The sequence below is a fragment of the Zea mays genome, chromosome 1 (assembly GCF_902167145.1).
Source record: "Zea mays cultivar B73 chromosome 1, Zm-B73-REFERENCE-NAM-5.0, whole genome shotgun sequence".
In the NCBI taxonomy this organism is placed as follows: Eukaryota; Viridiplantae; Streptophyta; class Magnoliopsida; order Poales; family Poaceae; genus Zea; species Zea mays.
Genome location: NC_050096.1, coordinates 269,854,953 through 269,882,712, shown reverse-complemented (window position 1 = coordinate 269,882,712; position 27,760 = coordinate 269,854,953). Strand labels below are relative to the sequence as shown.

At 42.8% G+C, this 27,760-nt stretch overlaps 1 protein-coding gene and 1 non-coding gene across 6 annotated transcripts; one reads left to right on the top strand and one right to left on the bottom strand.

Moving 5' to 3' along the window:
* On the top strand, window positions 1-27,097 carry LOC103643844 (chloride channel protein CLC-d). 5 transcript variants are annotated; one of them, XR_004855573.1, is made up of 23 exons: window positions 1-346; window positions 450-522; window positions 9,098-9,319; window positions 9,393-9,439; window positions 9,520-9,618; window positions 10,392-10,466; window positions 11,677-11,765; window positions 13,461-13,601; window positions 13,695-13,765; window positions 21,624-21,703; window positions 21,793-21,942; window positions 22,047-22,106; window positions 22,195-22,269; window positions 23,334-23,485; window positions 23,700-23,835; window positions 23,911-24,042; window positions 24,147-24,224; window positions 24,308-24,363; window positions 25,628-25,705; window positions 25,863-25,948; window positions 26,030-26,131; window positions 26,212-26,258; window positions 26,611-27,056. XR_004855573.1 is itself a non-coding variant. In XM_008667009.3 (23 exons), exons 1-23 carry the CDS (start codon window positions 149-151, stop codon window positions 26,687-26,689), a joined length of 2,397 nt encoding a protein of 798 aa, XP_008665231.1. In that variant the 5' UTR covers window positions 1-148; the 3' UTR covers window positions 26,690-27,095. The 5 variants fall into 5 exon arrangements, 2 of the variants coding, with proteins under 2 accessions (XP_008665231.1, XP_008665233.1); XR_004855574.1 differs by having other exon boundaries at window positions 26,212-26,253; window positions 26,611-27,026; XR_004855572.1 differs by having other exon boundaries at window positions 25,628-25,760; window positions 26,611-27,026.
* Window positions 5,473-5,611, bottom strand: LOC111590712 (small nucleolar RNA Z247). Its single transcript, XR_004855752.1, has one exon. It is a non-coding gene; the product is annotated as a small nucleolar RNA Z247 (small nucleolar RNA).
* Window positions 27,098-27,760: the final 663 nt, after the last annotated feature.

Sequence of the window (27,760 nt, the reverse complement as noted above, 5' to 3'; positions counted from 1 at the left end):
CAGAACCTAACCACGCCACAAATTCACGGGACCAACTTGACGAACTCTTGGTTCTCAAGCTTTCCCGGCCAGTCTCGCAGCAACCCTTTCCCTACCCCGATCGAGCGTGCGTCAAGGTCGGGATCCGGCGCCGCCGCATCCCGATCCGATGCTCTCCGGCGTCGACCACGACGTTCCCGACGGCATCGGGATGGCGCGGCTCGCGTGGACGCGCCTCCCCACCGCCGACGGGGAGGGGGCGGGCCCCTCCACTTCCGAGGCCGCGGACGACGAACTCTTATCGGGCGCTGCCATAGAGAGCCTCGACTACGAGGTCATCGAGAACTACGCGTACCGGGAGGAGCAGGTATCCGCCGCCCCAGCCCATCCGCTGCTATTGTCCTCGACTCGAGAGCGTGTGGTTTTGGTGTGCGGTCAGCTTAGTTTTTTGTGTTGCTGGGTCGGCGCAGGCGCAGCGGAGCAAGTTCTGGGTGCCCTACTACGTCATGCTCAAGTGGCTGTTCGCTCTGCTGATCGGCGTTGGTGAGCACTCTGTTTGATCCTTGTCATGTTATAGTTAGCCATTTGTCTGGACTCTGGTTCTATGAGCTTAGTGCAGCAATCTTAATCCAAGTAGCTGGAGCTTTATTTGACCGACACATTTCCTTAAATCTGTTTTCCCCAGAGCTGTTGTTTACTTGCTTGATTACACTTATGTATCACTGGGAACTGTTTATCTCGCTGATATAATAAATCACTTAAACTGCGAGCCTAATTACATGAAATGTAGTTCAGATGTGTCTCGTTCAACTGAGGCCCTGTTTGTTTTCTTTCAGGATTATATAACCCAGCTTATGGATTATATAAGCATCTATTGATCGCTTATGGATTATCATAATCTAGATTCTAGGTATCTAGATTACATAATCCATCTGATAATCTGTGTTGTTTGTTTACCTCTCAACTTATTTAAGTTGGATTATATAATCTAGAGGGTAAACGTACAAGGCCTGAGTTTCGGATTTTGGTTCTTTTTGTTACAACTAATGCTACATGTGACATATGTCAGTCAGATACAAAATATGCAACGCAACAAAAAAACCTACTATGGTATTTTTGAACTGAAAGTGCATAACACGGAAAAGCCATGGTAAAATTAGCTGTATAGAAGGATCAGATGTCCTCATGTTCTAGGCGGAATGGGATAAGGCGATGGGGCTGGATATAACACTAAAAATCATTTATATTGGCTAAAAAAATAAATCATGCAAATGCGTAGATAATGGTAATGTGAACTTCATTTGAATGCAATAATTACAATTTAAAGTAAAATTGACTTAAACAAGCGGTTATCTAATTAAGGAAATGATAGATCTTCGTCTCAGTGATCAATTCATCAATTTTTTGAGTTGCTTTCATCAACAATAAATCACACAGATAGCCTGCGCAGGCATGCAGCTCGTCTTGAGCACTCGCTTGGCCTCGCGCGCTAGCCTGCGCAACACAGTCCTGCCTGAAAGAACACCAGGTTGGGAAGCGTTTTTTACCTACCGTAGTAGACCGCCTGTATGTATTTATAGGAGATGGAATACCATCATCAGATTACAAAGGGGCTGGCGCCAGCAATCAATCAAATCAATCAAAACAGATTATGATTGATTGGATTCTATCTATAACAGATCTGATTGATTGCCTCAGATTATATCTATAACTGAACAGATCCTTTCCTAACTGAACAGATCCTTTCCTATCTTTGCACAGGCGCATCACCCTTTCCTTACTTTACAGATACATTGTTAATATTATCTAACATCCCCCTCAATCATAACTTGCATAAGTTAAGATTGTCTCTGAACAGATCCATCTTCTTCTTCGTCAGAGCTTTTGTAAAACCATCTGCTATCTGGTCATTTGTAGAAATCACTCTCACATCCAGGAGCTTCCTTGCCACTCTTTCACGCACAAAATGGAAGTCAATTTCAACATGCTTAACACGACCATGAAAGACTGGATTGGCTGTGAGATAGGTAGCTCCAATATTGTCACACCAGATTCTTGCTGTAGGGGGACAAGAAATTTTCAGTTCCTTCAATAGAGACTGAATCCACATCAACTCAGCAGTGGCATTTGCAATAGCTTTGTATTCAGCCTCAGTACTAGATCTTGACACGGTTGGTTGTTTGCGAGCGCTCCAGGATACCAAATTACTGCCCAGAAAAACAGCAAATCCCCCTGTAGAGCGCCTGTCATCAATATCTCCAGCCCAATCTGCATCAGTGAAGGCACTGACCAGCAGAGAAGGTGACTTTGAAATCTTCAACCCATGGTGAAGAGTGTATCGAAGGTACCTTAAGATACGCTTGACTGCTGTCCAGTGATCTGTTGTAGGTGAATGCAAATATTGGCATACTTTGTTCACTGCAAAACTGAGATCCGGACGAGTCAAAGTTAGATATTGTAGGGCACCTACTATGCTTCTATACCGTGTTGAATCTTCAGGCCCAAGGGGTTCACCATTGTGAAGGCTTAATTTTTCTGAAGTAGAGAGTGGTGTAGTGGTAGGCTTGCAATTTATCATACCAACTCGACTAAGAACATCTGAGGCATACTTTCTCTGCGAGAGGTGAATACCATTATCTACCTTCTGCACTTCTATTCCAAGAAAATAATGTAGTGGGCCAAGGTCTTTTAGTGCAAAATCAGTTTTCAGATCCTTGAGCAAAGCTGAGACAACATCCTGAGATGAACTTGCAACAATTATGTCATCGACATATACAAGCAAGAAGATGGTGATACCTTCCTTGATGTAAAAGAACAGAGATGTGTCTCCTTTGGATGCTTGAAAACCTAGCTGCAATAGTTTGTCACTGAGTCTGGAATACCAGGCTCTAGGTGCCTGCTTCAGACCATAAATAGCCTTGTCAAGCTTGCAAATGTGGTGTGGCTGCAGCTTGTCTTCGTAACCTGGTGGTTGCTTCATATATACATCCTCCTCAAGAATGCCATGAAGAGACGCATTCTGAACATCAAGTTGTCGTAGTGACCACCCTTGTGAAACAGCTAGAGAGAGAATAACCCGAATAGTGGCCGCCTTCACTACTGGACTGAATGTGTCCTCATAGTCAATCCCGTACCTTTGCTTGAAGCCTTTAGCGACTAATCTAGCCTTGTATCTATCCAGAGTACCATCTGCCTTCTTTTTGACCTTGTACACCCATCTACAAATCAATAATATTTTTGATTCCTTCTGGTGGAACCAAGTGCCAAGTCTTGTTCTTAGCCAAGGCCTCAAATTCAGCATCCATTGCATGCTTCCAGTTTTCATCACCCAAGGCCTCCGCTAAATTTTGGGGCTCACTAGTGGCAGCCAAACAGCCATACTTGATGCGCTGTATTGTACCATTCTGAAGCCGAGTACGAGGTCTCAGATCTATGTAACCACCTGCAGCTGAAGCACTTTCAGTTCCTTCCATGAGAGACACATGTTCTTCTGATTCTGAAGCACTTTGAAACGATGGTGAAGGAGCTGCAGTAGGTTCCTGTGAAGGAACAGCAGAAGAAAAAGGTGTTGTGGCAGTTTCTGGTAATGCAACTGAAGGTGGAGTTGATAAGTTCTTCTCTCTTCTCTGGTACGTGGTAGTGATAGGTGGTTTCATATATTGTTTTGTTGCACTCTTGGGCTGAACCTGCTCCTGTTCATGCACTTGAAGCTGCTCAGTACCTATCTCCTGCATTCTGACATCAGAGACCACACTAGGAACAACATCATCAATTGCATTAGCCTCAGTAACATCAGGCAAAGTGTGATCAGCTGTATTAAAAATGCCCCTATTGTCAAGGTTGGACGAAGGAAATAAGGTAGAAGGCAGGAGATTAATTTGTGCTCTAAGACGTGCTCCAGCATTTGCATGAAGTTCAGCAAAGGGAAAAATGTGCTCATCAAACACAACATCCCTAGAGATGTAGACACGACCAGTAGAGACCTCTAGACACTTGTATCCTTTGTGCATATTGCTGTAGCCTAGAAAGACACATCTTGTAGAGCGGAAAGCCAATTTTCGAGTATTATAGGGCCGCAGGTTTGGCCAGCATGCACAGCCAAAAACTTTAAGAAAATTATAGTCAGGGACTGTTTGAACAAGTGTTCAAGAGGTGTAGAGTAATCAAGAAGTTTCGTGGGGGTGCGATTAATGAGGTATGCCGCTGCGGCAAAAGCCTCATCCCAGAACTTAAGCGGCATGGATGCTTGAGCAAGGATAGACAACCCAACTTCAACAATATGTCTATGTTTGCGTTCAGCAGGCCCATTTTGCTGATGCGCATGTGGGCAGGACACATAATGAATGATGCCGAGTTTAGTAAAGAAAGAATTTAGGCGCTGATATTCGCCTCCCCAGTCTGTTTGCATAGCAATAATTTTGGTGTCAAATAGGCGCTCAACCATGGTTTGGAACTCAGTAAATCTTTGGAACACTTCAAACTTACGTTTCAGCAAATAAATCCAGCTGAATTTGCTAAAATCATCTATAAAACTGACATAGAATTTTTTTCGACCAACGGACTCGGGGGCTGGGCCCCATACATCCGAGAAAACGAGTTGTAAAGGCTTGGTAGAGACACTTGTTGACACTGGATAAGGTAATTGGTGACTCTTGCCTTGTTGACAAGCGTCACAGACAGACAGACTACTTGACTCACTAGAACATATGATCTGATTATTATTGGCTAATTTTTGAATGATCTGCAATGATGGATGACCCAGACGATTGTGCCATAGAGATGGAGAGGATTTGATGGCGCCAAATGCCCCCCGCCAAGAACTGTCTGATGGAAGGGGATAAAGACCATCTCTGCATCTACCTTGAAGAAGAACCTTCCTCGTGTCTAGATCCTTAATCAAAAAATGATTTGGAAAGTATTCAAGTGAGGCATGATTATCAGATGAGAAACGATGAACAGAAACAAGACTTTTTTGTGCTGTTGGGACGTGCAAGATATTATTGAGATGCAAGGGTTTAGTAGGGGTATCAATAACAACATGACCAACATTGCAGATGTTCATACCTGCACCACTTGCAGTGTGAATCTGATCTGTCCCCTTGTACTTCTCATGAGTGGTCAGTTTGTCCAGCTGAGACGTGAGATGATCCGTTGCAGCTGTATCGGTATACCAATTTGTATCGACACCATAGCTGTGCATTGCTGCTGCTGCACTCTTGGAATTTGAGTTGGAATAGTTGTCTTCATCATATCGGTACCAGCACTTGCGGGCAGAATGCCTAGTTCTGTCACAAACCTGACAGGTTATTGTGTTCCCATCAGATCTGTGCCCTCCTGGACCACCACGCCCTCTTGGCGCATTGCTGTTGCTGCTGCGACCAGGATTAAACCGGCCATTGCGACCCCGGCCACGCGGTCCAGAACCACCACGACCACGACGAGCAGCAACATTAGCCGATGGCTGGGATCCTCCATACAGCAAAGCCATCCTGCTCTCAAAATTGAGGAGTTGCGAGTATGCCTCCCCAACTGAGACAGAATCCTTCTGTGCAACAAGGGCAGAGACCACAGGGTTGTATTCTTCATCTAGTCCCGCAAGGATGTAGGAGACTAGATCTTCTTCATCAATGGGCTTCCGAGCAGATGCCATCTCATTTGCAAGTGCCTTCATTTTTGTAACATACTCAGAAATTGACAAGTTACCTTTCCGAGTCATGGCCAATGCAATCCTGGTGTTGACTGTTCTTGCCCGGGACTGCACTGCATAGGTCTGTTCCAGCATGTTCCACACCTCCTGGGGCGTGGTGTAGGATGATACCTGACCCATGACTTCTTTGGACATGGAGGTGATGAGGAAGCCGAGGACCTGCTGCTCCAAGGCAGCCCACCGGATGTACTCCGGGTTGCTTTCCTTCACTGTCTTGTCGCCGTTCTTGACGTCGATCTGCTCTTCAGGCGCCTTGGCAGAGCCATCAATGTAGCCCTGCAGTTGTGCGCACGAAGGATGGGAAGAACCTGCGCCTTCCAGAGCGCATAGTTCGACTTGGTTAGCTTCTCAGTTATAGTTTGCCCTAGCAAAGGTGTAGGTATAGCCATGAAGGATGAGCTTGCCATGAGATCTCCTGGCGTCTGCTATGGGCTGGGGGTGGCTAGGGTTTGAAGGAGGTGGCTCTGATTACCATGAAAGAACACCAGGTTGGGAAGCGTTTTTTACCTACCGTAGTAGGCCGCCTGTATGTATTTATAGGAGATGGAATACCATCATCAGATTACAAAGGGGCTGGCGCCAGCAATCAATCAAATCAATCAAAACAGATTATGATTGATTGGATTCTATCTATAACAGATCTGATTGATTGCCTCAGATTATATCTATAACTGAACAGATCCTTTCCTATCTTTGCACAGGCGCATCACCCTTTCCTTACTTTACAGATACATTCTTAATATTATCTAACACTGCCACGCACCATCGCGCACTCGCTTTGTGCAGTCCTGGCCTTGTGCGCTCGCCTACGGAGTTGCGCTTTGCCCGTGCACGCCCGCCGTAGTGCCGCATTGTCGCCCGTTGCTAGCTCGTGGAGGAGTTCAATTGGTCGAGGGAGCAAACAACAGAGCGACTCACCGACTTGGGGAGGGAGCCGGAGCCCATGTCTGCTTGCCGCACCATCGTCGTGCCCGCGCTACCGCTCGTGGCTCGTGTAAGTGTGTAAACCCTAGCTCTGTCTCGTGCTCACCGTCGCACTATGGGGCCGGGGTGCTGATTCGTGGCCTTTAGGCTTGTTGCTGGGTGAACGCCGGTTCATGGGCCTCTAGAGGCTATTTGGCTTATCGATATACAAGAATCACAATTTGCCGACATCTTCAACGAAGGACTGTCGTCTTCAATGTTCTCTGAGTTTAGGTCCAGTCTTAACGTTCGTTCCACGGACGCTTCGACTGTGGGAGGGAGGGGGGTTAGACAATCTGTTGTATATGGAAAGGGCTAGGGCCTGGGAATTCTGCCGATGGGCCTAGGCTATATTAGAATAGAGAGAATCAGGGGACAGGAGTCCGAATCCTGTACTATTAGTTTCCATAGACTTAGGGGGTTTCCTTTTGCCTCTCGTCCTCCTCTCTTATATATATGTACATGTACTGGTTCTCAATCAATCAATCCAATATTCCTCCATAATCTCAGTTACTTACATATATGCTTGAACCTTGACTTCTGGTTTCTGTTGGGTTTCAACTCTAGCTACCCCAATTTGCTTGGGACTAAAAGGCTTTGTTGTTGTTGTTGATGCTCTCATGTTTTAGGCTGTGTAAGTGGTACATATGGTTATTGGGGATGTTAGAGTTATTTGTGGCTTTGTACTGTAATGGGGTGTTTCCTATGTAATGGGCTTAGGCCCAACAATCTATTACATATATTCATCTCCCAACCCTGGTTAGGGTTAGGGTTTCAGTCCAACTAATAGGGGAAGCAAGAGCTTTGCTGCTAAACTTCACACTTTCTGTTTAATGATTTGGACATTCTTATCATATGTGGCACTGCTCCTTCTAAATGCTGTACTATATTTTCATGAAAGTGGAATCCAGGAGTATGGTTTAATACTTGTTATTTACCACAACTAGTAATTTTTTTCTTACCTTCATGAAAGTTGAATCATTCAACATATGGTTGAGTACTTTTATGACAACACATAGGCCTGTTCGGTTGGTGCCTGACAGGCAGCGAGACCAGGAATCTGACGTCCGTCGCATGGGGTCAGATCCACCTGCTTAGGTGCAGGCCCTCAGGCCAAAGAGCCAACCAAAGACCCCCAAACTTTTGCCCTCTATGTTGCCAATACTTATTTTGGACCATAAGTTGTATCTTATAGGACAACATTGCAATCCGTGCATCTGATCTAGTTTATCCTATTATTATTTGATTCACAAATAGTGATACAAGAACAAGGATTATGCTGAGTAGTTCTTTTTGGAATATTTGATGGATTCAGGTGGGTAGTGTCTTGGGTTTACTAAATTCCCAGTTGGGATACAAACATACATCATGAACTCATAAATAGTACCTAAGCATAAAGATTGGTGTTGCAGGGTTCAAAATGGTTCATGCAACATGTTACAAATGGAAACTCTTTTTATGCTGGTATAATGGCACTGTTTGGAATAGCTTAATTTTAGGCGATTTTCTCATAAGCTAGCTTTCTCTATAAGTAATCTTTTCTAAGAAGCGCTTTATAGGAAAAGCTGCCTGTTTGGCATCATGCTTCAGCGAGCTAAAAGCAAGCTCCTGAGCTCAATGTTAACCACAGGCTAGAGCTTGTCGCTGCCCCAATCAACTTTCTAGGCAACCAAATTGAGCACCTAGCTAGGCAAATCAAACTTTAGTACACAAATCCCGATCAAACCCACACAAGCCAGCGGAGCTGGATAAGCTGCGTGGCCAAGGGCTTCTGGAGCAGAAGAGGCGAGGGACAGCATGGTCAAGGGCTGCCGAAGGAGCTGTGCTGCTGACAGCTCAGAAGTGCATGATGCGGCTTCTCCAGCGGTGGCGACGTCGACCTTGACCTCAATGCCGGCATGTGGTCTCCTCAAGCAAGCTTTGAGGAGGTGGATGTGGCATGGCGGCACTATGAGCAGGCCGGTGCGGAGCGACATCGCAAGGAGGTCACATGGAGAATGGTGCTATGGAGGATGGAGGGATCTTGTGTGAGTGACGAGGAAGACAACAGAGAAGTTGGGGTGCGATGGCTTCTGAGCATTTCAAATTTCACGTTAGGCTGGTTGTGGGGCGGACCTAGTGCCAGAGACTCCCACATGAGTGGATTCTGAGGAAGGGATAAACCGAGGCAAGCCTTCCCCCACAAATTTTGAGAGACTGTTTTGAACACGCGACTTGATGACTCAGCGAGACATCTCTTACCACTGCACCCACACGACCTGGTGACTCAGCAAGACAACTCTTACCACTGCACCAGACCCGCATAAGCTGAGAAACAGGGTTGCCAAACAGGGCCAACATATGTTTGAATGATTCAGCTAATGAGAAACTAAACCTTCTTTTTTCACATCAAGTTTTTCTTGCATTGTTTGATTATTCTTGCACTTGATATCATTTTCTGGTTTGTAGGTACTGGATTAGCTGCTATATTCATAAACCTGGCTGTTGAGAACTTCTCTGGATGGAAATATACTGCGACATTTGCTATAATAAAGCACTCGTATTTTGTGGGATTCTTTGTGTACACAGTTTTCAATTTAGCCCTGGTCTTCTCTTCTGTATATATAGTCACAAACTTTGCTCCAGCAGCTGCTGGATCTGGTATTCCAGAGATCAAAGGTTACTTAAATGGTAAGGTTTAGTTACTGAAATTTGGTACTATCATTCAGAGAAATTGATGATGTAGTTTGAAGTCTTTATGCAGGAGTGGATACACATGGAATCCTCCTTTTCAGGACATTAGTTGGGAAGGTGGGTTTACAACTTTACATTGCTTTCTTCAGCTAATATGATGTATTATCTCATATCATATATGCTGCTCTGTGCCATAGATCTTTGGGAGCATTGGATCAGTTGGAGGTGGATTGGCTCTAGGGAAAGAAGGGCCTCTTGTTCATACTGGGGCCTGCATTGCTTCGCTTCTTGGACAAGTGGGTTTATGATCATGATTTAAACTTTTCCATTTGTGAGTTATCCACAAGTTAAAGATGTGGATTTATGCAATATACTTCAATCATGTCTATTGTTGTTCTCTTTGGTTAGAATAAATTTGAAAAGACCAGGCCGTTGTGTTATCTCGTTGTCCTGAAAGATGGTAAATGAGCTGTCAAAATCAAAAGTAAAAAACTGATTCCCACAAGCATCAATTTAGGAACCTTGATATATTCTCAATAAGTTGTGGCATTCAACATGACAATTCTCATGTTCATATTGTGTGCTGACAAAGGGCTGTGTTTGTATGTAGAAAGATATAACCAATGATTGGCTACTCAGCTTTTGGTGCTAATATGCTCTGCTTGGGGAAAAAAAGTAGATCTGCAACAATCAATGATGTTATACTAGTTCTCAGCGATAGCGAACTACTGATTACTGAATTAGTAATGCTCACAAAATGAACTAATCGACTACTTTAGAGCTTAGGAGTGTGCGTGTGTTTTGTAAGTACTCTTGTTCTTTTTTCTTAATACAAAGATACACAGTTCTCTTGCGTGTTCGAGAAAAAAAAAACTAATCGACTACTTTAGGATCCACCTGTATTTTGATTGCTATTAACTGACCCAACAAAATCTGTTCACCAAGGCCAACACAACATTATTAGTTTTTTTGTTCTACTTCATTTCCACTTTGGAAGTATTTTGTTGCTATCATATGAAAATGCTTCATACTGTCACGTGTCAACTAATTCTATGTGCATGTGGTATAGGGTGGATCTGCAAAGTACCACTTGAGTTCTAGGTGGGTACGGATTTTTGAAAGCGATCGTGATAGGCGAGACCTTGTAAGTTACTTTTGGCCATGAGATGTATCTATTACTTATGCCTCCATGAATAGCTATTAGGTAAAGTTACTCAAGGGCCCAAGGCTATTTTTTGGTCATATATTATACTTTAATCTTCAAATTATCTTGAATTCTTGGTTCCTTTGTGCTATTTAGATGTACTAGGCCATTTTGTTGACATGAAAAAAAAGACTGTAAACAAACATAAGCCAGTAGCCACTCATACCCTGTTTGCAGCCCAGCTGAAACTGAGTGTATCCTGGTTCAAGGACATATTTTTTGGACTGATGGTAGTATATGAAATGGATGCTTTATTATTTACCGGGACATTTGTATTGTTCATAACACTGTTGGTCAAGATCATCGGAGTGGAGTGGTTCAGATATGAAATTATGAATGTTCTTGGTTTGTATGGCAATTGCAATACTTGCCTGTTTAGACTTTAGACACTCAAGTCTACACTTTGTTATCTTAGTGTTGTCAAATGGAAGACATAGCTACTTGCAATTTGCCAATACCTTAATGGCCCAGCTGCTTCTTCTCTGTTGAAATTTGAGGTTTAATAGGAAGCACCACTGTCACCCTTCCTTGCTGGTGCATTCTTATCTACCACACCTTACTGCTTTCATACTTCTGTGTATATTATGCATGACAACCAGTGAACCAGATGAGATTTGAAGCCGATTGGCTGAGCTTGCTTCAGCAGCAACTTTGCAGCTGCTGAGCACCAACCAAACAGTTTCTACAGCATAGAATAATACTGAATCCATGCAGCTGCAGCCAAAATTAGCGCAGCCACAGTCAGCCTTAAAAATTCACAGGAATTGAAATGTCTTAATAGATGAATCTGTTTCAAGTTTCTCTTTTTCATGTGGCAGCTTATTTTTGTTTTTGAGGTTTCACAACTTGAAATTCTCTGGCCAAGTCATGAAGCTATTGTTAAAGTAAACCCTCAAGAAAAGGCTGTTAAGATAAAGCAGATTGTTGGCAGGGAATCATGTTGCCAAACAAGTCTTTATTCATTTTTTTTCTTAAACTTGTTTTTAGATAAACATGCTCTATCAGACTCTTTAATTTCTGGAACCAAGGAAAAAAAGGAAAGTATTATGGAAAGAATACATATATACATTGTCGAATGCATTCTGGACTTTTTTTTAAGAATGAAAGGGTTATAATATTGAAGCTCTCAAAACTATTAATGTTTCAAAAGGTGACATGTGGATGTGCAGCTGGAGTTGCTGCTGCCTTCAGAGCTCCTGTTGGTGGGGTACTATTTGCCTTGGAGGAAGTTACTTCCTGGTAAGATAGTTTTATCATCTTTTTACCTTATGATGGATAAATTGAGACATGTAACTGGATAATTAGTGATTTAAAGCGATGAGGACTTATTTGACTTTCCAATCTGTAGTTCCCCTAATTGTCTTCTCTGAAATTAACAAACTACTATTTCAGTTATAGAAATATTGTGTTTTATATGCTGTAAAATAGAGAGTGTTAACAACTCAGTTTTTGTTATTTCTTTTTTCTCTAACTTATTTTTTTTTGCTACTTTAGTTATTCCTTTAGCTGCTGGCAACAAATTCTTCAGTACTAATGCTGTAATGCAATAATGTGATTCACCTTATGGTTGACTGAAGCAAGTTGAAATGGCTAGTGACGTGAAATGCTTAAGAGTTCATGCTGGTCATCCTCGTCTCGCTGGTTAATCTATAATAATACTCTTGTATCATGACTTCAATGCAAAATCAGTTTATATTAACTTCACAGGATCAATATAAAGTTTTTAAGTTTATTATCCCTCGAAGTTGAGAGTTGACTGCATGCCTCCATGGTAATAAGATTTTGTAATTGGAGGGAGTATCTAGTGTTTACCATCTTACTAACCATGCATGTTATGAACTCCCTCACGATAGGCTGCTGTTTTGCCTACGACATCATGAATACGTGATTACAAGGTGCAAATTAATTTTAGATTGAATTACATAGGGTTCTTTCAAATAGAACTTTATCAGGAACTGACTACCTGAAGTGTCCTTTCCCGTAAATGCTATCATCAAATCATCAAGATTTGTAAGCTTGAACTCAACAAGCGAACACAATGTTCATTTAAAAAAAACTCAACCTGCAGGGGGTAAGACAGCCTCCGTCCATTATATTTTTTTTTCTTGAACACGCAGGAGAGCTGCACATCATTAAATTAAGAGAAGAAAAGAGTCCAAAATGGACCAAAGTACAAAGCCCAAAAGGCAGAACAAACAGACCCATCAACCTCCTGTTGAGCATAGTGCCCCAGGCCCCCCAACCTTCTTCTGTGCATGAAAAACAGCACAAAACAAGAGGAGGCAAACAGCAAAAGTGCCAGCAGGCTCCACACACACACCTCCACTACTCATCTAGAAACTCCCTGGACCTAATAATGGCAGCACCTAGACCTAAGCCCTCAAGATGCTTGGCACCGGCTAAACCCCAACAATCTAACTCTTCGAAGAAAACTCTTTTAATTCTGCTTATAGAAGGACTGACACCATCGAAAACCGTCTTATTACGATGAAGCCATAAACACCAAGCCCTCATGATGATAACACTGTTAATGCCTCTTCTTTTGAATTTGTGCACTTGCTTACACCACTTAGCAAGAGAAATCTCATCAGAAGCAGGAGAAAGATTAGCAAGCCCCAACAGTGATATAATGCAATGCCAAAACTGTCTAGCAAAAATGCAACTGCACAGGAGATGTTTTGCTGCAAAGGAGATGCTATTATAACATCAGTGATATGTTGCTGTTATAATGCAGTTAACAATTTCACCACTTTTCACTTTTGTAAACACCTAAGAATATCTCGTGTCCATGCATTTGCAACCTCATGCAATAGATTGTTTCTTAGTATGTCTTTATACTCGATCAGAGTGGCCAATTGATATAAAAGACCTACTTCAACTGTATGCATTGCACTGCAACATATGATTGATTTTGTCCCGTTTACATTCCTGAAGGTGGAGAAGTCATCTTATGTGGAGAGTATTCTTCACATCTGCCGTGGTGGCCGTTGTGGTGCGTTCAGCCATGAATTGGTGCAACAGTGGAAAATGCGGTCATTTTGGAGCTGGAGGTTTTATAATATGGGACATATCTGGGTAAAATATCCCTCACACCTAATAAAACTGGTCGTGCTTTCAATTAGGAAATGACATTTGTGATATAAATTGTTCTTATCCTTTGATTTGAAGAGGTCAAGAAGATTACTCATACCAGGAATTGTTTCCTATGGCAATTATTGGTGTTATCGGTGGACTTCTTGGTAAGTAATGCAATGTCGATCCAGTGTATCTATAGAAGACATGTCAGGTTTTGCACTTAACAACAGTTTAAAACTGATTACAACAACAAAGACTTTGTCCCAAACAAGTTGAATTAGGTTAGAGTTGAAATCCAACAAAAAAATTACAAATCAAGGTTCAATCACGTGGATAGTTGTTTTTAATTCACTATTGTTCAAGGCTAAAAAATTACAGTATATTTCATTCTTTTAAGTCTTTTTTATTGTCTTTCCATGTCAGCTTCGATATTCCTGTCTCTTTTCATTAGTATCGCGTTTTAGGACCCACTATGTATTGGTGCTTCTAAGGGGACGCCGTAGTGGGGTGTGGCTAGCAGAGCCAGCTGCGGAGAGCGTGTCGAGGGACTCGTGGCTGGGCCCAGACACATGGAGATGGTCCCGATCCACGGGTTGTAGAAGGACGACCATGCGGGACTGTCGTGCCTACTTCCTAGGGGAGCACCATTGTGAGGGGCACTGCCCCCACGACCGTCGTTGCGGTGTCGGCGACAACCGTCAGAGTTGGTTGCCCGATGAGGAGCCTTGGAGGCAAGAGCGGAGGAGCCCTCCCTGCGATGGAGGGCGACAGGGCTGGCTGATGGAGGACCCGCCGTAGAGGGTTGTGGCAGATGCAGCAGACTGGACGTTCGAGGTGAGCTCTTCGAGAAGTAGCTCGTTGCGAACACCGTGGGAGAACGAGAAAGGCACATAGCGCTAGATGAGGGTCTTCATGTGGTCGTAGCGTCGGTTGAGACCACACAGAAGGTTGAGGACAAGCGTGCGATGAAGACGAGCTCGCCGAGAACCCAAAGAGAGTGCCATGCCCATCATCCGACGACAATACTCGGTAGAAGTCACTCTGGGAGAAGAGCCGAAAGGAGGCGTCGAGGTGGAGGGCATGGGCCTCCCGGTTGTTGAGGAACCGGGCTTTGAGTGCAACCCAAGCCTAGTGAGCGGTGGACCCCCGCTCGTGCACGATCTCCTAGAGCTCGACGTTGAGGATAACACCTTACTCATGTGTTCATGGCGGACGATAAAGAGGGACAGAAGGAGAGCGCAACGCCTAGGCTTTGTTTTCCTATTCGCAGGGGTGAGGTGGTGAGCATGCGAGCAAGCACGAGCGCCACGAGACAAGTGACGCCTAGTGCAGTCAGGCGATTGCGCGTGCGCGGTCTGATCGACGACAACAATGGTCCAACTGCATGATTGACTGAAGTCGCGACTTTGTCTTGATTCTGTAGGAAACTAAGACTCCTTGTATTGCATAGAGGATGGTTACATGTATATATATCGAGGAAACCCTAACCCTAATGGGCCGCCAACCCAACAGCGGTGCCAGCCCATCTACGGATACATGGTAATATAGGAACACACTCTTACACCCCCAGTCACAACGGTCACCACAAACGATGAGATTGGAGAAGAGCCGAAGGTAGGAGCCAACGAGCTGAAACCCCCCGTAGTCGCAGCGTCGTGAGGGTGTGAACGTTGTGGTTGGAGTAGAGACCAGTGTGCACTCCATGTAGATGATTGCCCCTAGATGCCAAGGTAGTCAAAGTCGAGGTGGAGCGTTGCTGCGGCTTGGAGACACGTAGCAACAACCTCATTCTGCGAGGGGGGGTCGACGTTCGAGCGTCAACGGTTGGTGGGGCGACACTACAAAAAAGGATAGTAGCAACCTAATGGATCTTCTTGCATCTTCCCTCCTCCGATCGGCGAGGAGTCCCACCAGGGGGTGGTGGCAACGCGCACGTCTATGTTGATCAGGGTGGTCGCGCCCGCCAGAGGGGTCACTTCGGCCTCTGACCAGGGGAGGTGGCGACGACAGAACAGAAGAGGCAGCGACGGGTCTGGCCGGGAAGGCCACGACATCGACTGATCCAGCCATGAAGACGACGATATGGCCAAAGAGACGGAGGATCTAGCCGAAAAGGCCATAACAACGACGGATCCGGCCGAGAAGGCTGCGACAGTGACAGATCCAACGATGGCAACGATGAAGGGGAGGGCGTCAAGGAGGGTCCAACCAGGCAGAGGGCTGCGCCAGATCCAACTAGGCAGGGGGACAACGCTGGCGACGAAAGAAGATTGAAGAAGAGAGAGAGACGCTGTAGGGGCGACTTAGGCGACGGACACCAACAGCCAGCACGTCGGAGCAAGAAACACGGTGAGAGCAGAGGTGGCACGGGGGGGGGGGGGGGGGGGGACGCCGCTGGCCAGGGAAGTGGAGGGGGAGCTGTAGCGGCAACGAGACCGAGGAGCGTGGTCGGCGCTGTGGTGGACGACAACGACACCGGAGGGGAGGGGTTTGCTGCAGGCGCGCCGCCTAGGTCGGGTGGCGTCAGGGGAGGGGAGGCTGGCCACACAGGAAGGGGTGGCCGCGCCGCCGCTGGTGGCAAGCGTGCCGTCGCGAGCCTGGTGGCCGCAATTGGGTGCAACACGAGTGGGGGAGGATGTGGCGAGGGCAGGGACGAGCGCCAACGCAGGAGGGTCGTCGGCGGGAGGCAAAGTTTTGCTAGGTGCTAGGCGGAATCTAGGCGATGACCCTTAGCCTAGGGACTAGTCCAGCCTAGGCGATGCTAGGTGTTTTTCTAGGCGTTTTGCCAACTTATATAATATATACATTTATAGATAAATAATAGGGAAGGACCAGTAGACATACCTTAGGTCCTTTGTCTTTGCAGATCTGCTGATCATTGAATCCTCAAGCACTGCTGCAATAGAAGTGGACAACACTTTTAGATGCAATTGGGCATCAATACAAGTGATAAAAAATAGGAAATAGCAAGTTAGGTACTTATCTGAGGTCTGACCCTTCTCCCATCCATTAAGTACTGACCAGCAGCATAGGATAGCCTTTAGAAATCACAAACATGAAGGGACAACAGGCAGCAACACATATAAAATGCATAGCAGACCACGAAATAAAATAACAAGCGCATGATTCAGTTCTCACAAGTCACAAAACAAAGCACAAGCGCACAACATGAGTTCTAAGTTCACAAGTTAAAGATACATGGATGCATAATAAAAGCTAAAAGCCTAAAACATGACATGAAGCTGGCTCACACTTAGGTTTCATCCATCTCATACTCATCCTCATCTTCATCAAACTCTTCTTCTTCGGACTCAAACTCTTCTTCATTGAGCTCTCACCCTTGCACTTCTACGCAACTCTAGTTGTTCTTCTGCTCCCACTGCATCTCCAAGCACAGACCAAGGTATCCCTGCACCTTCCATGACTTCTTCCTCATCTTCGTCATCTCTAAAGGAAACTAATGCACAATCATCTCCATTCTCTTGGAGGAAACCTTGAGCTTCAGTTGTACCACTAGACAAGAGAACATCAGTAATTTTCTTGGACTTGATCTTTGTTCTCTTATTAATCAGCCTGTTGTTGAACTGAATGTAGACCAACTTGTTGAGGCGGTCTGTAGTAAGCCTATTTCTCTTCTTAGTGTGCACCTATAAATTAAAAATAAGAGCACTTTTAGTTCTGCAATTTTATTGTAATGCTGCTGTAATTTTGATAACAGATAGGTACTAACCCCATCAAACCCACTCCAATTTCTTTCACAAGTCACAACCAGAAGAACTTGCTGTTAAAGATAGGATCTTGGTAGCCATCTTCTGTAGAGCTGGTGTTTCAGTTCCATAAAGCCGCCACCATGATGCTGAAATAAAATACCTCTCTATTAGTTAGTAGTATAACAGATTGCTTGTTACAATGCTGAAATAAAAAACCTCTCTATTTACAAACAACTGTTACCTGGATTATAATCGAAGTTTTCAAAAGTCCTTGCAAGCTTCTTGCTAAATGGGCCTTCTCTATTCTGAAACTTCTGGAGTTCAATGTTGGCTGCTTGTTCTTGCATTTCGTCGTCATGATAATAAAAAGTCTCCACACAATTGATAAAACTTTCTGTTATGGAACATCAAAGATTGATGGGTCAGCATAACTGTAGTGTGGATTCAGCAAATAAGCTGTCAAATGCAATGGAGAATCAAGTCTTCCATCCATCTTCTCAATAACAGCAACAACATCCTTGAAACGGTTCTCAACATTGCCAAGGGCCTCTTTAACATGTCTCTTTGCCTTCAATAGTTCTCCATATACAAAGCCCATGGATGGCTTCACATCTCCATCAACCAAACAGAGAACTTTGAACAATGGCGCAAAAACTGCCAATGTCAACTTCACATCCTTCCAAAAGGTTGGATTCAATATAGTTGTTGTGGCATTTTTTCCCTTCTTTGATTTCACATCCTTCAGTGAGTCCCACCTACTATGAACCACCATCTTTCTTAGCTGGTCCTTCTTCTCTTGTATGCTGTCCAAAGTTAGATAGTTTGAAGCAAACCTAGTCACTCCTGGCCTTACTATCTCTTTCCCCTCAGTGAAGTATCTCATGCACTCTAGTGTTCTTGTGTGCCCATAGACAAATATGGTGAATGCCTTTGCTTGGTCAATCACCTTCTTGAACCGAGGCATGTTGCCAATTCCTTGGAGCATCAAGTTAATTGTGTGAGTTGCACAAGAGGTCCAAAAGATATGTGGTCTCTTCACATGCAGTAGCTTCTTTGCTCCCATGTTGTTAGAAGCATTATCAGTCACAACTTGCACCACATCATCTGGACCAATGTCTTCAATTGCTTTGTCCACCAGTTCAAAGATCACTTCACTTGTGTGTGACACATCTGACATCTCTTTTGAGGAAATAAAACTAGTTCCATCAGCACAATTAGTGCACACATTCATTATGCTTCTCCTCTTCTTATCTGACCAAGCATCGGTCATAATAGAGCACCCATTCTTCATCTTCTCGGCTTCACGTTCTTGCAGCAAACTCTTGGTTCTTGCATATTCTTCTTCCAACAATCTCCCTCGCAGGTCAAACATAGTTGGAGGTTCAATTCCAGGCCCAAATTGTCCAATTGCTTCACACATTTGCTTGAACTCATCGTTGTCACATGCATTAAATGATATTGCTATCAATGTTACAAAAAAGTAAATTAGTGTTCAGTTGAGTACTACAACAAGGAAATCTGATCAAATTGAAATCTGAAATTAAAAAACAACAAGGAAATTACCATGGTTAAAGGCCCATCTTGCAATATATTTATGCACCTCATGTAATCTTTCTTTCCAAAGTTCCTTGTTCAGCCTCTGTTGAGTCAAAGATTCAGATTTGGTTGCTGTAGGATCAATAGCTTTTGTCCATTTGTCCATGGGGCCTAATTTGTGACTTGTGAGGCTCTAAACTTCCAACACAAGTCACTTCTTCTGATCCTCCAACCCTAGACACATGAACTTCCTCTCTAAGTTCTAGCTCACGAACAGTCTTCTCCTCCCTTTTCCTTTTTGCTTCATCTAGTGCTTTCTTGCACTTTTCTTGAGCCTCCAGCAACTTCTCTTTGGTGGTCTTCATGCCCTGGCATTTCTTCGCATTCTTTCCTTCCTGGGCGATATGTTGCTTCAACCGATAAACCCCTCCACACATTTGCTTGTCACACAGTATGCACTTTACCTTGTCCTTATTGTTTATATCAACAAGAACCCCATACTCCCATCCCACATCATCTGAATTTCTTCTAAGGCCACTAACTCCCTCTGGTGCACTTGCACTTTCAGATTGACCCTCACCCTCTGTCATCTGAGTTCTAGCCAACAGTCAACAAATTACAGGAGAGAAGCAAGCAGGGGTCAATTTTCTTCTCTGGCACGCGTTCTTTTCTTCTCTGGCGCGCGTCCTTTTCTTCTTTGCGCGCTTCCTTTTCTTCTCTGGCTTTTCTTCTCTGCGCGCCTGTTCTCTGCGGCGCTTTTTTCTGCTCTGCGCGCGCCAGGCTAACCCTCCCACGCGCGCCAATTCTTCTGCGCGCTTTTCTTCTCTGCGCGCGCTACTTTTCCCGCCCGCCTTTTTTCCCACGCGCGCCTAGCACGCCTACGCCGCTGCCTTGGCTCCTGGGCGCGCGGAATCGCCGCTCGGCGCCGCGCCGCCGCCTAGGCGCTTCCAATGCCTAGCAGCCCGCCTACCCCCCTAGTCCAGGCGGGAGGCCATGGCCTAGTGACTAGGCGCGCCTAGGCGCGTCGTAGGCGTGGATTTTCAAAACTTTGGCGGGAGGGGGAAGCCAGGGGGAGGGGGGCCCAAGAGGGAACGACGAACCTCCCGGGGACGGCAGCGCCGGAAAGCCCTGGCGGCTGTTGAGGTGAACTAGGGTGGCGGCTGCTTAGGGTTGGGACGAAACCTGCTCCGATACCATGTAGGAAACTAAGACTCCTTGTATTGCATAGAGGATGGTTACACATATATATCCAGGAAACCTTAGCCGGCAGGCAGCCCATCTACGGATACATGGATAATATAGGAACACACACTCTTAACAGATTTTTCTCCCGGTTTCGTGTAGCAGCGGTTAAAACTTCCTTACTAAAGATTGTATTGTTTCATGGGGTGAATAACGTCGGTTAAAGCATCGAAGTGAGATTCGGCTTGGTTGGTGAGATCCAGATTCCAGAGCTCAAAAGTTGGTTGGACGAAACTGAATCTTCAGGTTTAGGAATTCAGTCTGGACAGTGAAGATTTAGTGCATTAGCCGTTTTGCAAACCAAATTTGAAAGCTCAAATACGCTCCAAAAGTGAATTTGGACTACCTCTTGTGGTAAGGAAATTAGGAAAGTGTTGTTACTCAGATTTGGGAGATAAAAGGTCACGAACATGGTACCGCGCTGCTAACCATCGATGACTCAGAGATTATGGACTTGTGATTTTTAGCACATGATTTGAACTTGAGGCCACTGTTTGAGCTCTTAAAAAGTTGAACTAGGGTCTGTTTTGTTGTATTCAACCTGGTCCATAACTTCTATTTATACAAAACTTTTAGTTTTTGAATAAAATCAGTAGTTACATGTTAAGCAACATAACATCATGAGAAGGGATTCAAAAAGGATTCCAAAGACTTTTAAGATTTGCAGGCCATTTTGTAAACATAAACCCTACTTCATTTTGTTCCTAGGTACTTCTAGGTTTGTTAGGTGATCAAGCATGACTTGTTTAAATTACCAAACATTCATCACAAGAATTTACATAGGAAACATTCATCACATTCAACATTACGTGTGATCAAACACATGCGGCAACTTAAGGTCATGCTCACACTAATGTGATGCACATGAAAGAGGCATGATTAACACTATTCATGCACATTGTGGAAAGGCTTTTCATTTACGTAAAAAGTTTTTCCTTTATCTTTAAAAAGTTTAAGAGGGTGTCATTTTGAAAGAGTTCGACTCCACTTCATTCTTACTACTTTCCAAAATTTTGAACTAGAGCTCCCGATCATCATTCGACATGTTCTCATGAAGGCTTGAGCTGCCACTTAACTTGAGATTGACACATGGGGTGTCAGTCTTTGCATAGTTTATTGTCTTCTTATCGTGCTAATCATAGCCAGTATAAGGTAGTATAGCTGTATTCTTGCAGAATCTTTTTTTCTCTCGAAAGCGCAGGAGAACTGTATTCTTGCAGAATCTCTATGCATTTAGTTAAACATATAAGGTAGTATAGCCAGTATAAGGTAGTATAGCTCTTAGGCTGCACTGTACCTACTTCCTTATCAGCTAGTTAAACTACTCTTTGGAGTCTTTTAGGGACTCCACTATTCAGAATTGGATGAAGTTCTATGGAAAATGTTGTTATTGAACGACACACAGTCCAATCCTGAAAACTCATGCCCTAGTAGATTCAAAGTTCGAAACTGATTCACTGAATAAGCAGTGCTTCCATGTCTATTAATTCTTTTATCAAAATTTCCTGAATCTAATGTGTTGGTTTCTTTTCAGGGGCATTATTTAATCAACTCACCCTCTATATAACTAAATGGCGGCGAACGTGTCTTCATAAGAAAGGGAAACGAGTCCAAGTATGCTGAATAATGTGATGAATTTTTGGTTGTAGATTTGCTTCTCTTGTCTATAGTTCTATTTCTGACACCCATAATAACATTTTCAGATCTTTGAAGCCTGTCTTATATCTTTGGTAACATCCACGATTTCCTTTGTGTTGCCACTACTGAGGAAATGCAGCCCATGCCCTAAGTTAGAAACTAATTCTGGCATAGAATGCCCTCATCCACCTGGCACAGATGGGAATTTTGTTAACGTGAGATTTACTTTGTGAATTTCTGCTCAACTTGCATGTTCTCTTCAGCTGTATGATAATGATAGTTTCATTTATTTTATTAATCCTTTGTTTGCATTATGCAGTTCTATTGTTCACAAGATAGAGAGTACAATGATTTAGCAACCATTTTCTTCAATACTCAGGTTAGATATCGAGAACTTTCCTTAGTACAGCATTTTCTTGGAAGAGTACAATTCCTTATGGTCTTATGCAATATGATTTTATTTGCAGGATGATGCAATACGTAATCTTTTCAGTGCAAAAACATTTCATGAATACAGTGCACAAAGCCTGATCACTTTCCTGGTATCCTTTCTTTTCTTTTCTTTTTCAATTTGCATATGTAGTTCTGTTCCTCCATTTGTACAGTTTTTGCAGGTATGATTTCTCTGTAGTGCTGAAATTAGCTACATTTTTCTAAACATGTGATTATATCGATTATCTAGCTATCATTTTATCATTGTTATTTCGCTGTTATCTGCTAGGATTTCATCCTATACTGTTTATTTACTACATGTTATATAAGTATATAACTATGTGATAACTATTAGAAAGTTCAAAGTGTCCATCAGATCCAAATAGTCATATAATCTCTCACGGGCCGTTTGGATAGGTCATTCTCATTTGGATGGAATTGGAATCTACTTCATGAACTAGGCTGTTTGGCTTAGAATTTGATATTCTACCACTTTCCAAATCTTAAGTGTAGACCTGTGGCAAATTCAAAGGATAAGAATTGGAACATAAGATTCATCACCACCTCCACAGAACGATCTCCTTCACTCATCTCTTGCGAATCTAGACAAAAAAAATGATTTGGGGGGTGGAGGCGGGGGGCTGTATGGTTGCTGCCAGACTCTCACCAGGGGTGACACCTCAACTAAGATTTGAAACGAAATTTGATTCTTAATTCTTTAGATAAGATTGAATTCCATGGAAACAAACAGGTTGTAAAAATTTAGTTATCCACTCTTGGCCTAGTAGTGCATTTTGTCCATAGCTCTCCTGTGTGATTTTGAGAGAAAAAGTGAACACATGCTATTGTACAGCAGTTCACCCCTGGTGCAATGCAGTTCACTCATATGGTCACAAAAAAACCTTTTGCACCGTTTTGCACTGTAGATTGTATTGTTTGTAGAGTGTGGTTTGAATATGGGTATGAGTAAGCTGCTGGAGATGGTCTAAGTAAACCATAATGGGTCGCCATTTCTACTGTACCAAAATCTGATAATGTTGCAGGTCATGTTAAAACCATAATGGGTCGCCATTTCTACTCTCGATTTAAGTTGGTTTTGCTGCTAAAATCAAATGCTTACTTTGATGAGTTTTTTTTCATCTACTTACCTTCTCTTTTTCCCTTTGGGTCTCAGGTCATGTTTTATTTCTTGGCTGTTGTGACATTTGGAACTGCAGTTCCGGCTGGCCAGTTCGTTCCCGGAATAATGATTGGATCTACATATGGAAGGCTTGTTGGAATGTTTGTTGTCAAGTTCTATAAGAAACTAAACATTGAGGAGGGCACGTGAGTCCTTGCCATCTCTTTTTATCCACACATGCAATATTGCCGTATTAATTTATGCTCGCTTATTATTATTATTACTATTATTATTATTGTTATTATTATTCTGCATTGAATAGACCTTGACTCACTATTCTTTTGTTCAATGGGGATGTTATTTGATAGTTTCTTGGCGAGAATTTGACACAATTTCTATTGGTTGTCAATATTGTTGTAGGTATGCACTCCTTGGTGCTGCATCGTTTCTTGGAGGTTCAATGAGAATGACTGTATCTTTATGTGTTATCATGGTTGAGATTACAAACAACTTGAAACTCTTGCCATTGATCATGCTTGTTCTTCTGGTTTCTAAGGTACTAACTTTACAATCCATGACAACTAGCTGAACACAATGAATGGAATGTGTCTGCTGATTTCAGTTTATATAGGCGGTTGGTGACTTTTTTAATGAAGGGTTATATGAAGAGCAAGCCCGATTAAGGGGCATCCCTTTACTGGATTCCAGGCCTAAGCAAGTCATGAGAAATATGAATGCAAGGGATGCGTGCAAGAATCAAAAGGTTCTGAAGTTTTTACTCCATTTGTTTTTTTAAGTGGACCGTGGAAATTACCATGTATCACTTTACCAGTTCTGATGCATCCAATCTTTTGCCACCTATTTAAGGTTGTCTGCCTACCACGTGTTTCAAGGGTTGTTGATATCATTTCTGTTTTGCGAACTAACAAGCATAATGGTTTCCCTGTAAGTTATGTTCGCAGTTGTTAAACAAAGTTTTCATGGGGTTTTGACTAATTGATTTTTCCCCCATTCTTTTCTTGGTTCAGGTTGTTGACCGTGGGCAGAATGGCGAGTCACTTGTCATAGGTCTCATACTTCGTAGGTAAGATGCTGACGTACTCTTGAACTTAGTTTAATGTTTGGAACTAGGGTTTTGATTATTGCATTCGGGGAAGATGACCTAGGCCAATAAGGCAATAAGTTATACATGTACTCTCTCCATTCCAAATTATAAATCATTCCAACTTTCTTGTATGAGTCAAAGCATCCCAAGTTTGACCAAAAATACAGATAGAATTACAAAGATTTATGACGTCAAATAGTTTGTTTTTGAAATTAGGGAAGCACCCCCCCCCCAATTTCATTAAGAAATAAGTAGCAGAATCGTACAGAGGAGTTTTATCACGAAATTAAAGTATGACAGCTAATGGTCTTAGGGCGCGGAGACAAGCAGACTGCAGACCACACCCCTACCAAATCGAGCACAGCTCAGAAGAGGCAGGGGAGGATCACTCTCCTACCAACCAAAAGTCACCTCGACACTGGACGTGATACAAGAGACACAAAACATGGGCCAGAAGACACCATGCATCAGACAGTTCTGAGAACTTATTCAACAGCAAAAGTCATCTTCGGATTTGTTGGCTTCCTCGTTCCACCATCCTTTTTGGCATCTTTTCCTGTAGAACAGACCACGAATCCAACCAAAAGAAGCAAGCATAAATCACATCAGTAGGGTCATAAAAGACCTTGTTGTTAAAGCACACATCATTCCTAAACTTCCAAATGGCCCAGAGAATGGCTCCTATGCCTAGAACAATCAAATTCCTCGTGGTTTTCTTATAAATGTTCATCCAGTCCTCAAAAAGAGAATCCAGGTTTTGAGGACATCTCTTCACATCCAGGGCAACCTGAAGAACTCTCCACACAAAAGTGGCCACTGGGCAATTGAGAAAAAGGTGATTGGTGGATTCCAAAACACCACAGAAACAACAATCAGTCAACCCAGGCCAATTCCTTTTTTCAGGTTTTCTTTGGAGATAATTTTTAATCTTCAGAACAAGCCACAGGAAAACTTAAATTTTTGAGGCATTCTTATTTTCCAAAGAAACTTAGGAACTTTAGTATGACGTCAAATAGATATACTTGGCTAATAATTTTGAAGAATTTAATGATTATTATTTGGTATCATAAATGCTATTATTTGATTATATAAAATTTGGTCAAACTTATGATGCTTTGACTCCAAGAAAGTTAGAATGACTTATAATTTGGGATGGGAGGGAGTACAGGTCAATGGCCCAGTAAGGTGAACTATATTGTGCATATATTAATCAATATATACCGACCTTGTCCTCTTGTTGCAGCCACTTATTGGTACTTCTACAAGCTAAAGTAGATTTCCAGAACAGTGCTTTCCCCTGTGGGCCAGGCGTACTGAACAGGTTTTTGTTTTTCTATTTATAAGCCAAGAATAGCACATCCAATGCACGTTTTCTGGTAATAACCCAATATATTTTATATTACTTAGGCACAATTTTAGTGACTTTGTTAAACCAGCATCAAGTAAAGGAAAGTCAATTGATGATATTCATTTGACAGAGGATGAACTGGGGTTGTATTTGGATCTTGCCCCATTTTTAAATCCTTCACCATACATAGTGCCAGAGGACATGTCGTTGGCGAAGGTAAATCATGTCTTTTACTTTTGTATCTTGTATCTATTTTGCTGAGTCAGTTGTGTGGTAATCTTTATATCAATATTTCAGGTGTACAATCTCTTCCGTCAACTTGGATTGAGACATATATTTGTTGTTCCTAGGCCTTCTCGTGTTGTAGGATTGATAACCAGAAAAGATTTATTACTTGAGGTGACAAGTTATTCTTTTAGCTTATGATTTGAGGAATTTTTTTTATCTGGAATCCCTTTACTAGTGTTATTGTATTTTAGGAGGATAACAACAATGTGATGCCGGAGCTCCAATCGACGAGTGTAAGGTTTTGATGCTCCTGCCCCACCAGATATTATCTGCATATGCAAGCTTGTACATTGTCACAAGTAACTTATATTCTAATTGCATTTGTTGCAAAACCAAGGTTTCAATTACTGGGCTGCTATTGTGCCTGCCTGGTGAACATTGTTAGGAGCTCTCCTAACATTGCATTGGTTATAGTAAATTCTATCTGCATAGATTTTTGGTTAGATGCTCATGACATGCTAGATAGGAAATCTTGGGAGGCAGGATGTGAATCAATGAAACATTCTGGTTGCATCTGTACAGTACTGTCTTAATCAGCGACCATTTAAGAGAACCACATTTTGGACTGAGATTTTTTTTTTTATCTGCAGGGGCTTGCTGAACGGCAAAATGCTCGGGGGTAATATACATCTGGAACGTCCTCTTCTTGACAACCTAGTTATTGAATAGACACGTAGCAGCATGTATGTCAAAATAATTTTGATAGCTAGCAGTTAACCTTGCACTGCATGTTGGGACATGGCCCATGGGTATTATACTTCACATGAATGATGAAGCAGCAGTGAGCGGATAATGCAGCATGGTTTTGGATTCTGCCGACTGTTGCGCATGGATGTTGGCGTTGCGCATCATTTTTTGCTCCGTCAGCAGTGGCTAGGGAGGCGATTCCCCGGTGCCGTGTGTTTAGATTAGGTGATTGTAACTTACAAAGGCGTCCATACATACACACCATCCATGTATCCCACGGTAAATTTCGAAGACTGTATGTATAAGTACATATTTGTTATACGATGGTAAAGACAAAAGCTATGTAGGATTTGCGTGCTCTCATGAAACTATGATACGTGGCTATAATTACTTCCGGTTCCCGCTGAAATCGCTAGAATTTTCCATTGACTACATTCCATCCCGGTATCTCGGTCGGATCCCATGTCTCGATCGTTTTTACGTGATTGGAAAACTGAAGCTGAAGCGGCCAGCCCCGATGCCAAGGCTAATGTGACTTTATTTTTCTTTAACAGACTGTTACAGAGATGTATAAGTTTCTTTGACATGGTAACTTTTTTAAGAGGAGAGAGAAATGGGTCATGATAGGGGTGTTTAGGATTGCCCTGGATTTCAGCTCTTGGAGCTGCAGTTCATAATATAAATTTATTAAATAGTTTTAATTTCTTATTTTAAATAATAAATAAAATAACTTATCTAAATATATTTTGAAGGTTTATAACTCTAGCCCCATAATTTGTTAAGCATCTACTAACCTGTGTCACCAAATTCAATATATTTTTTTTGGAGCTGAAACAGTCTCAAACACCCCTAACCCTCTTTGGCTGCACCATTGAGAAAATCAGGTTTACTCCAATTTCACCAGAAAAAAAGCCTGGTTACGCACAACCCTTCTCTTGTACATAAAGCATCAATTTTCATGGTTCTATAATCGTCATGCTTCTCTATATTTAAATGATAAATAACTAAAACTATATATAAATAAGAAATGAAATCATGGCTATTGGCTCTAAC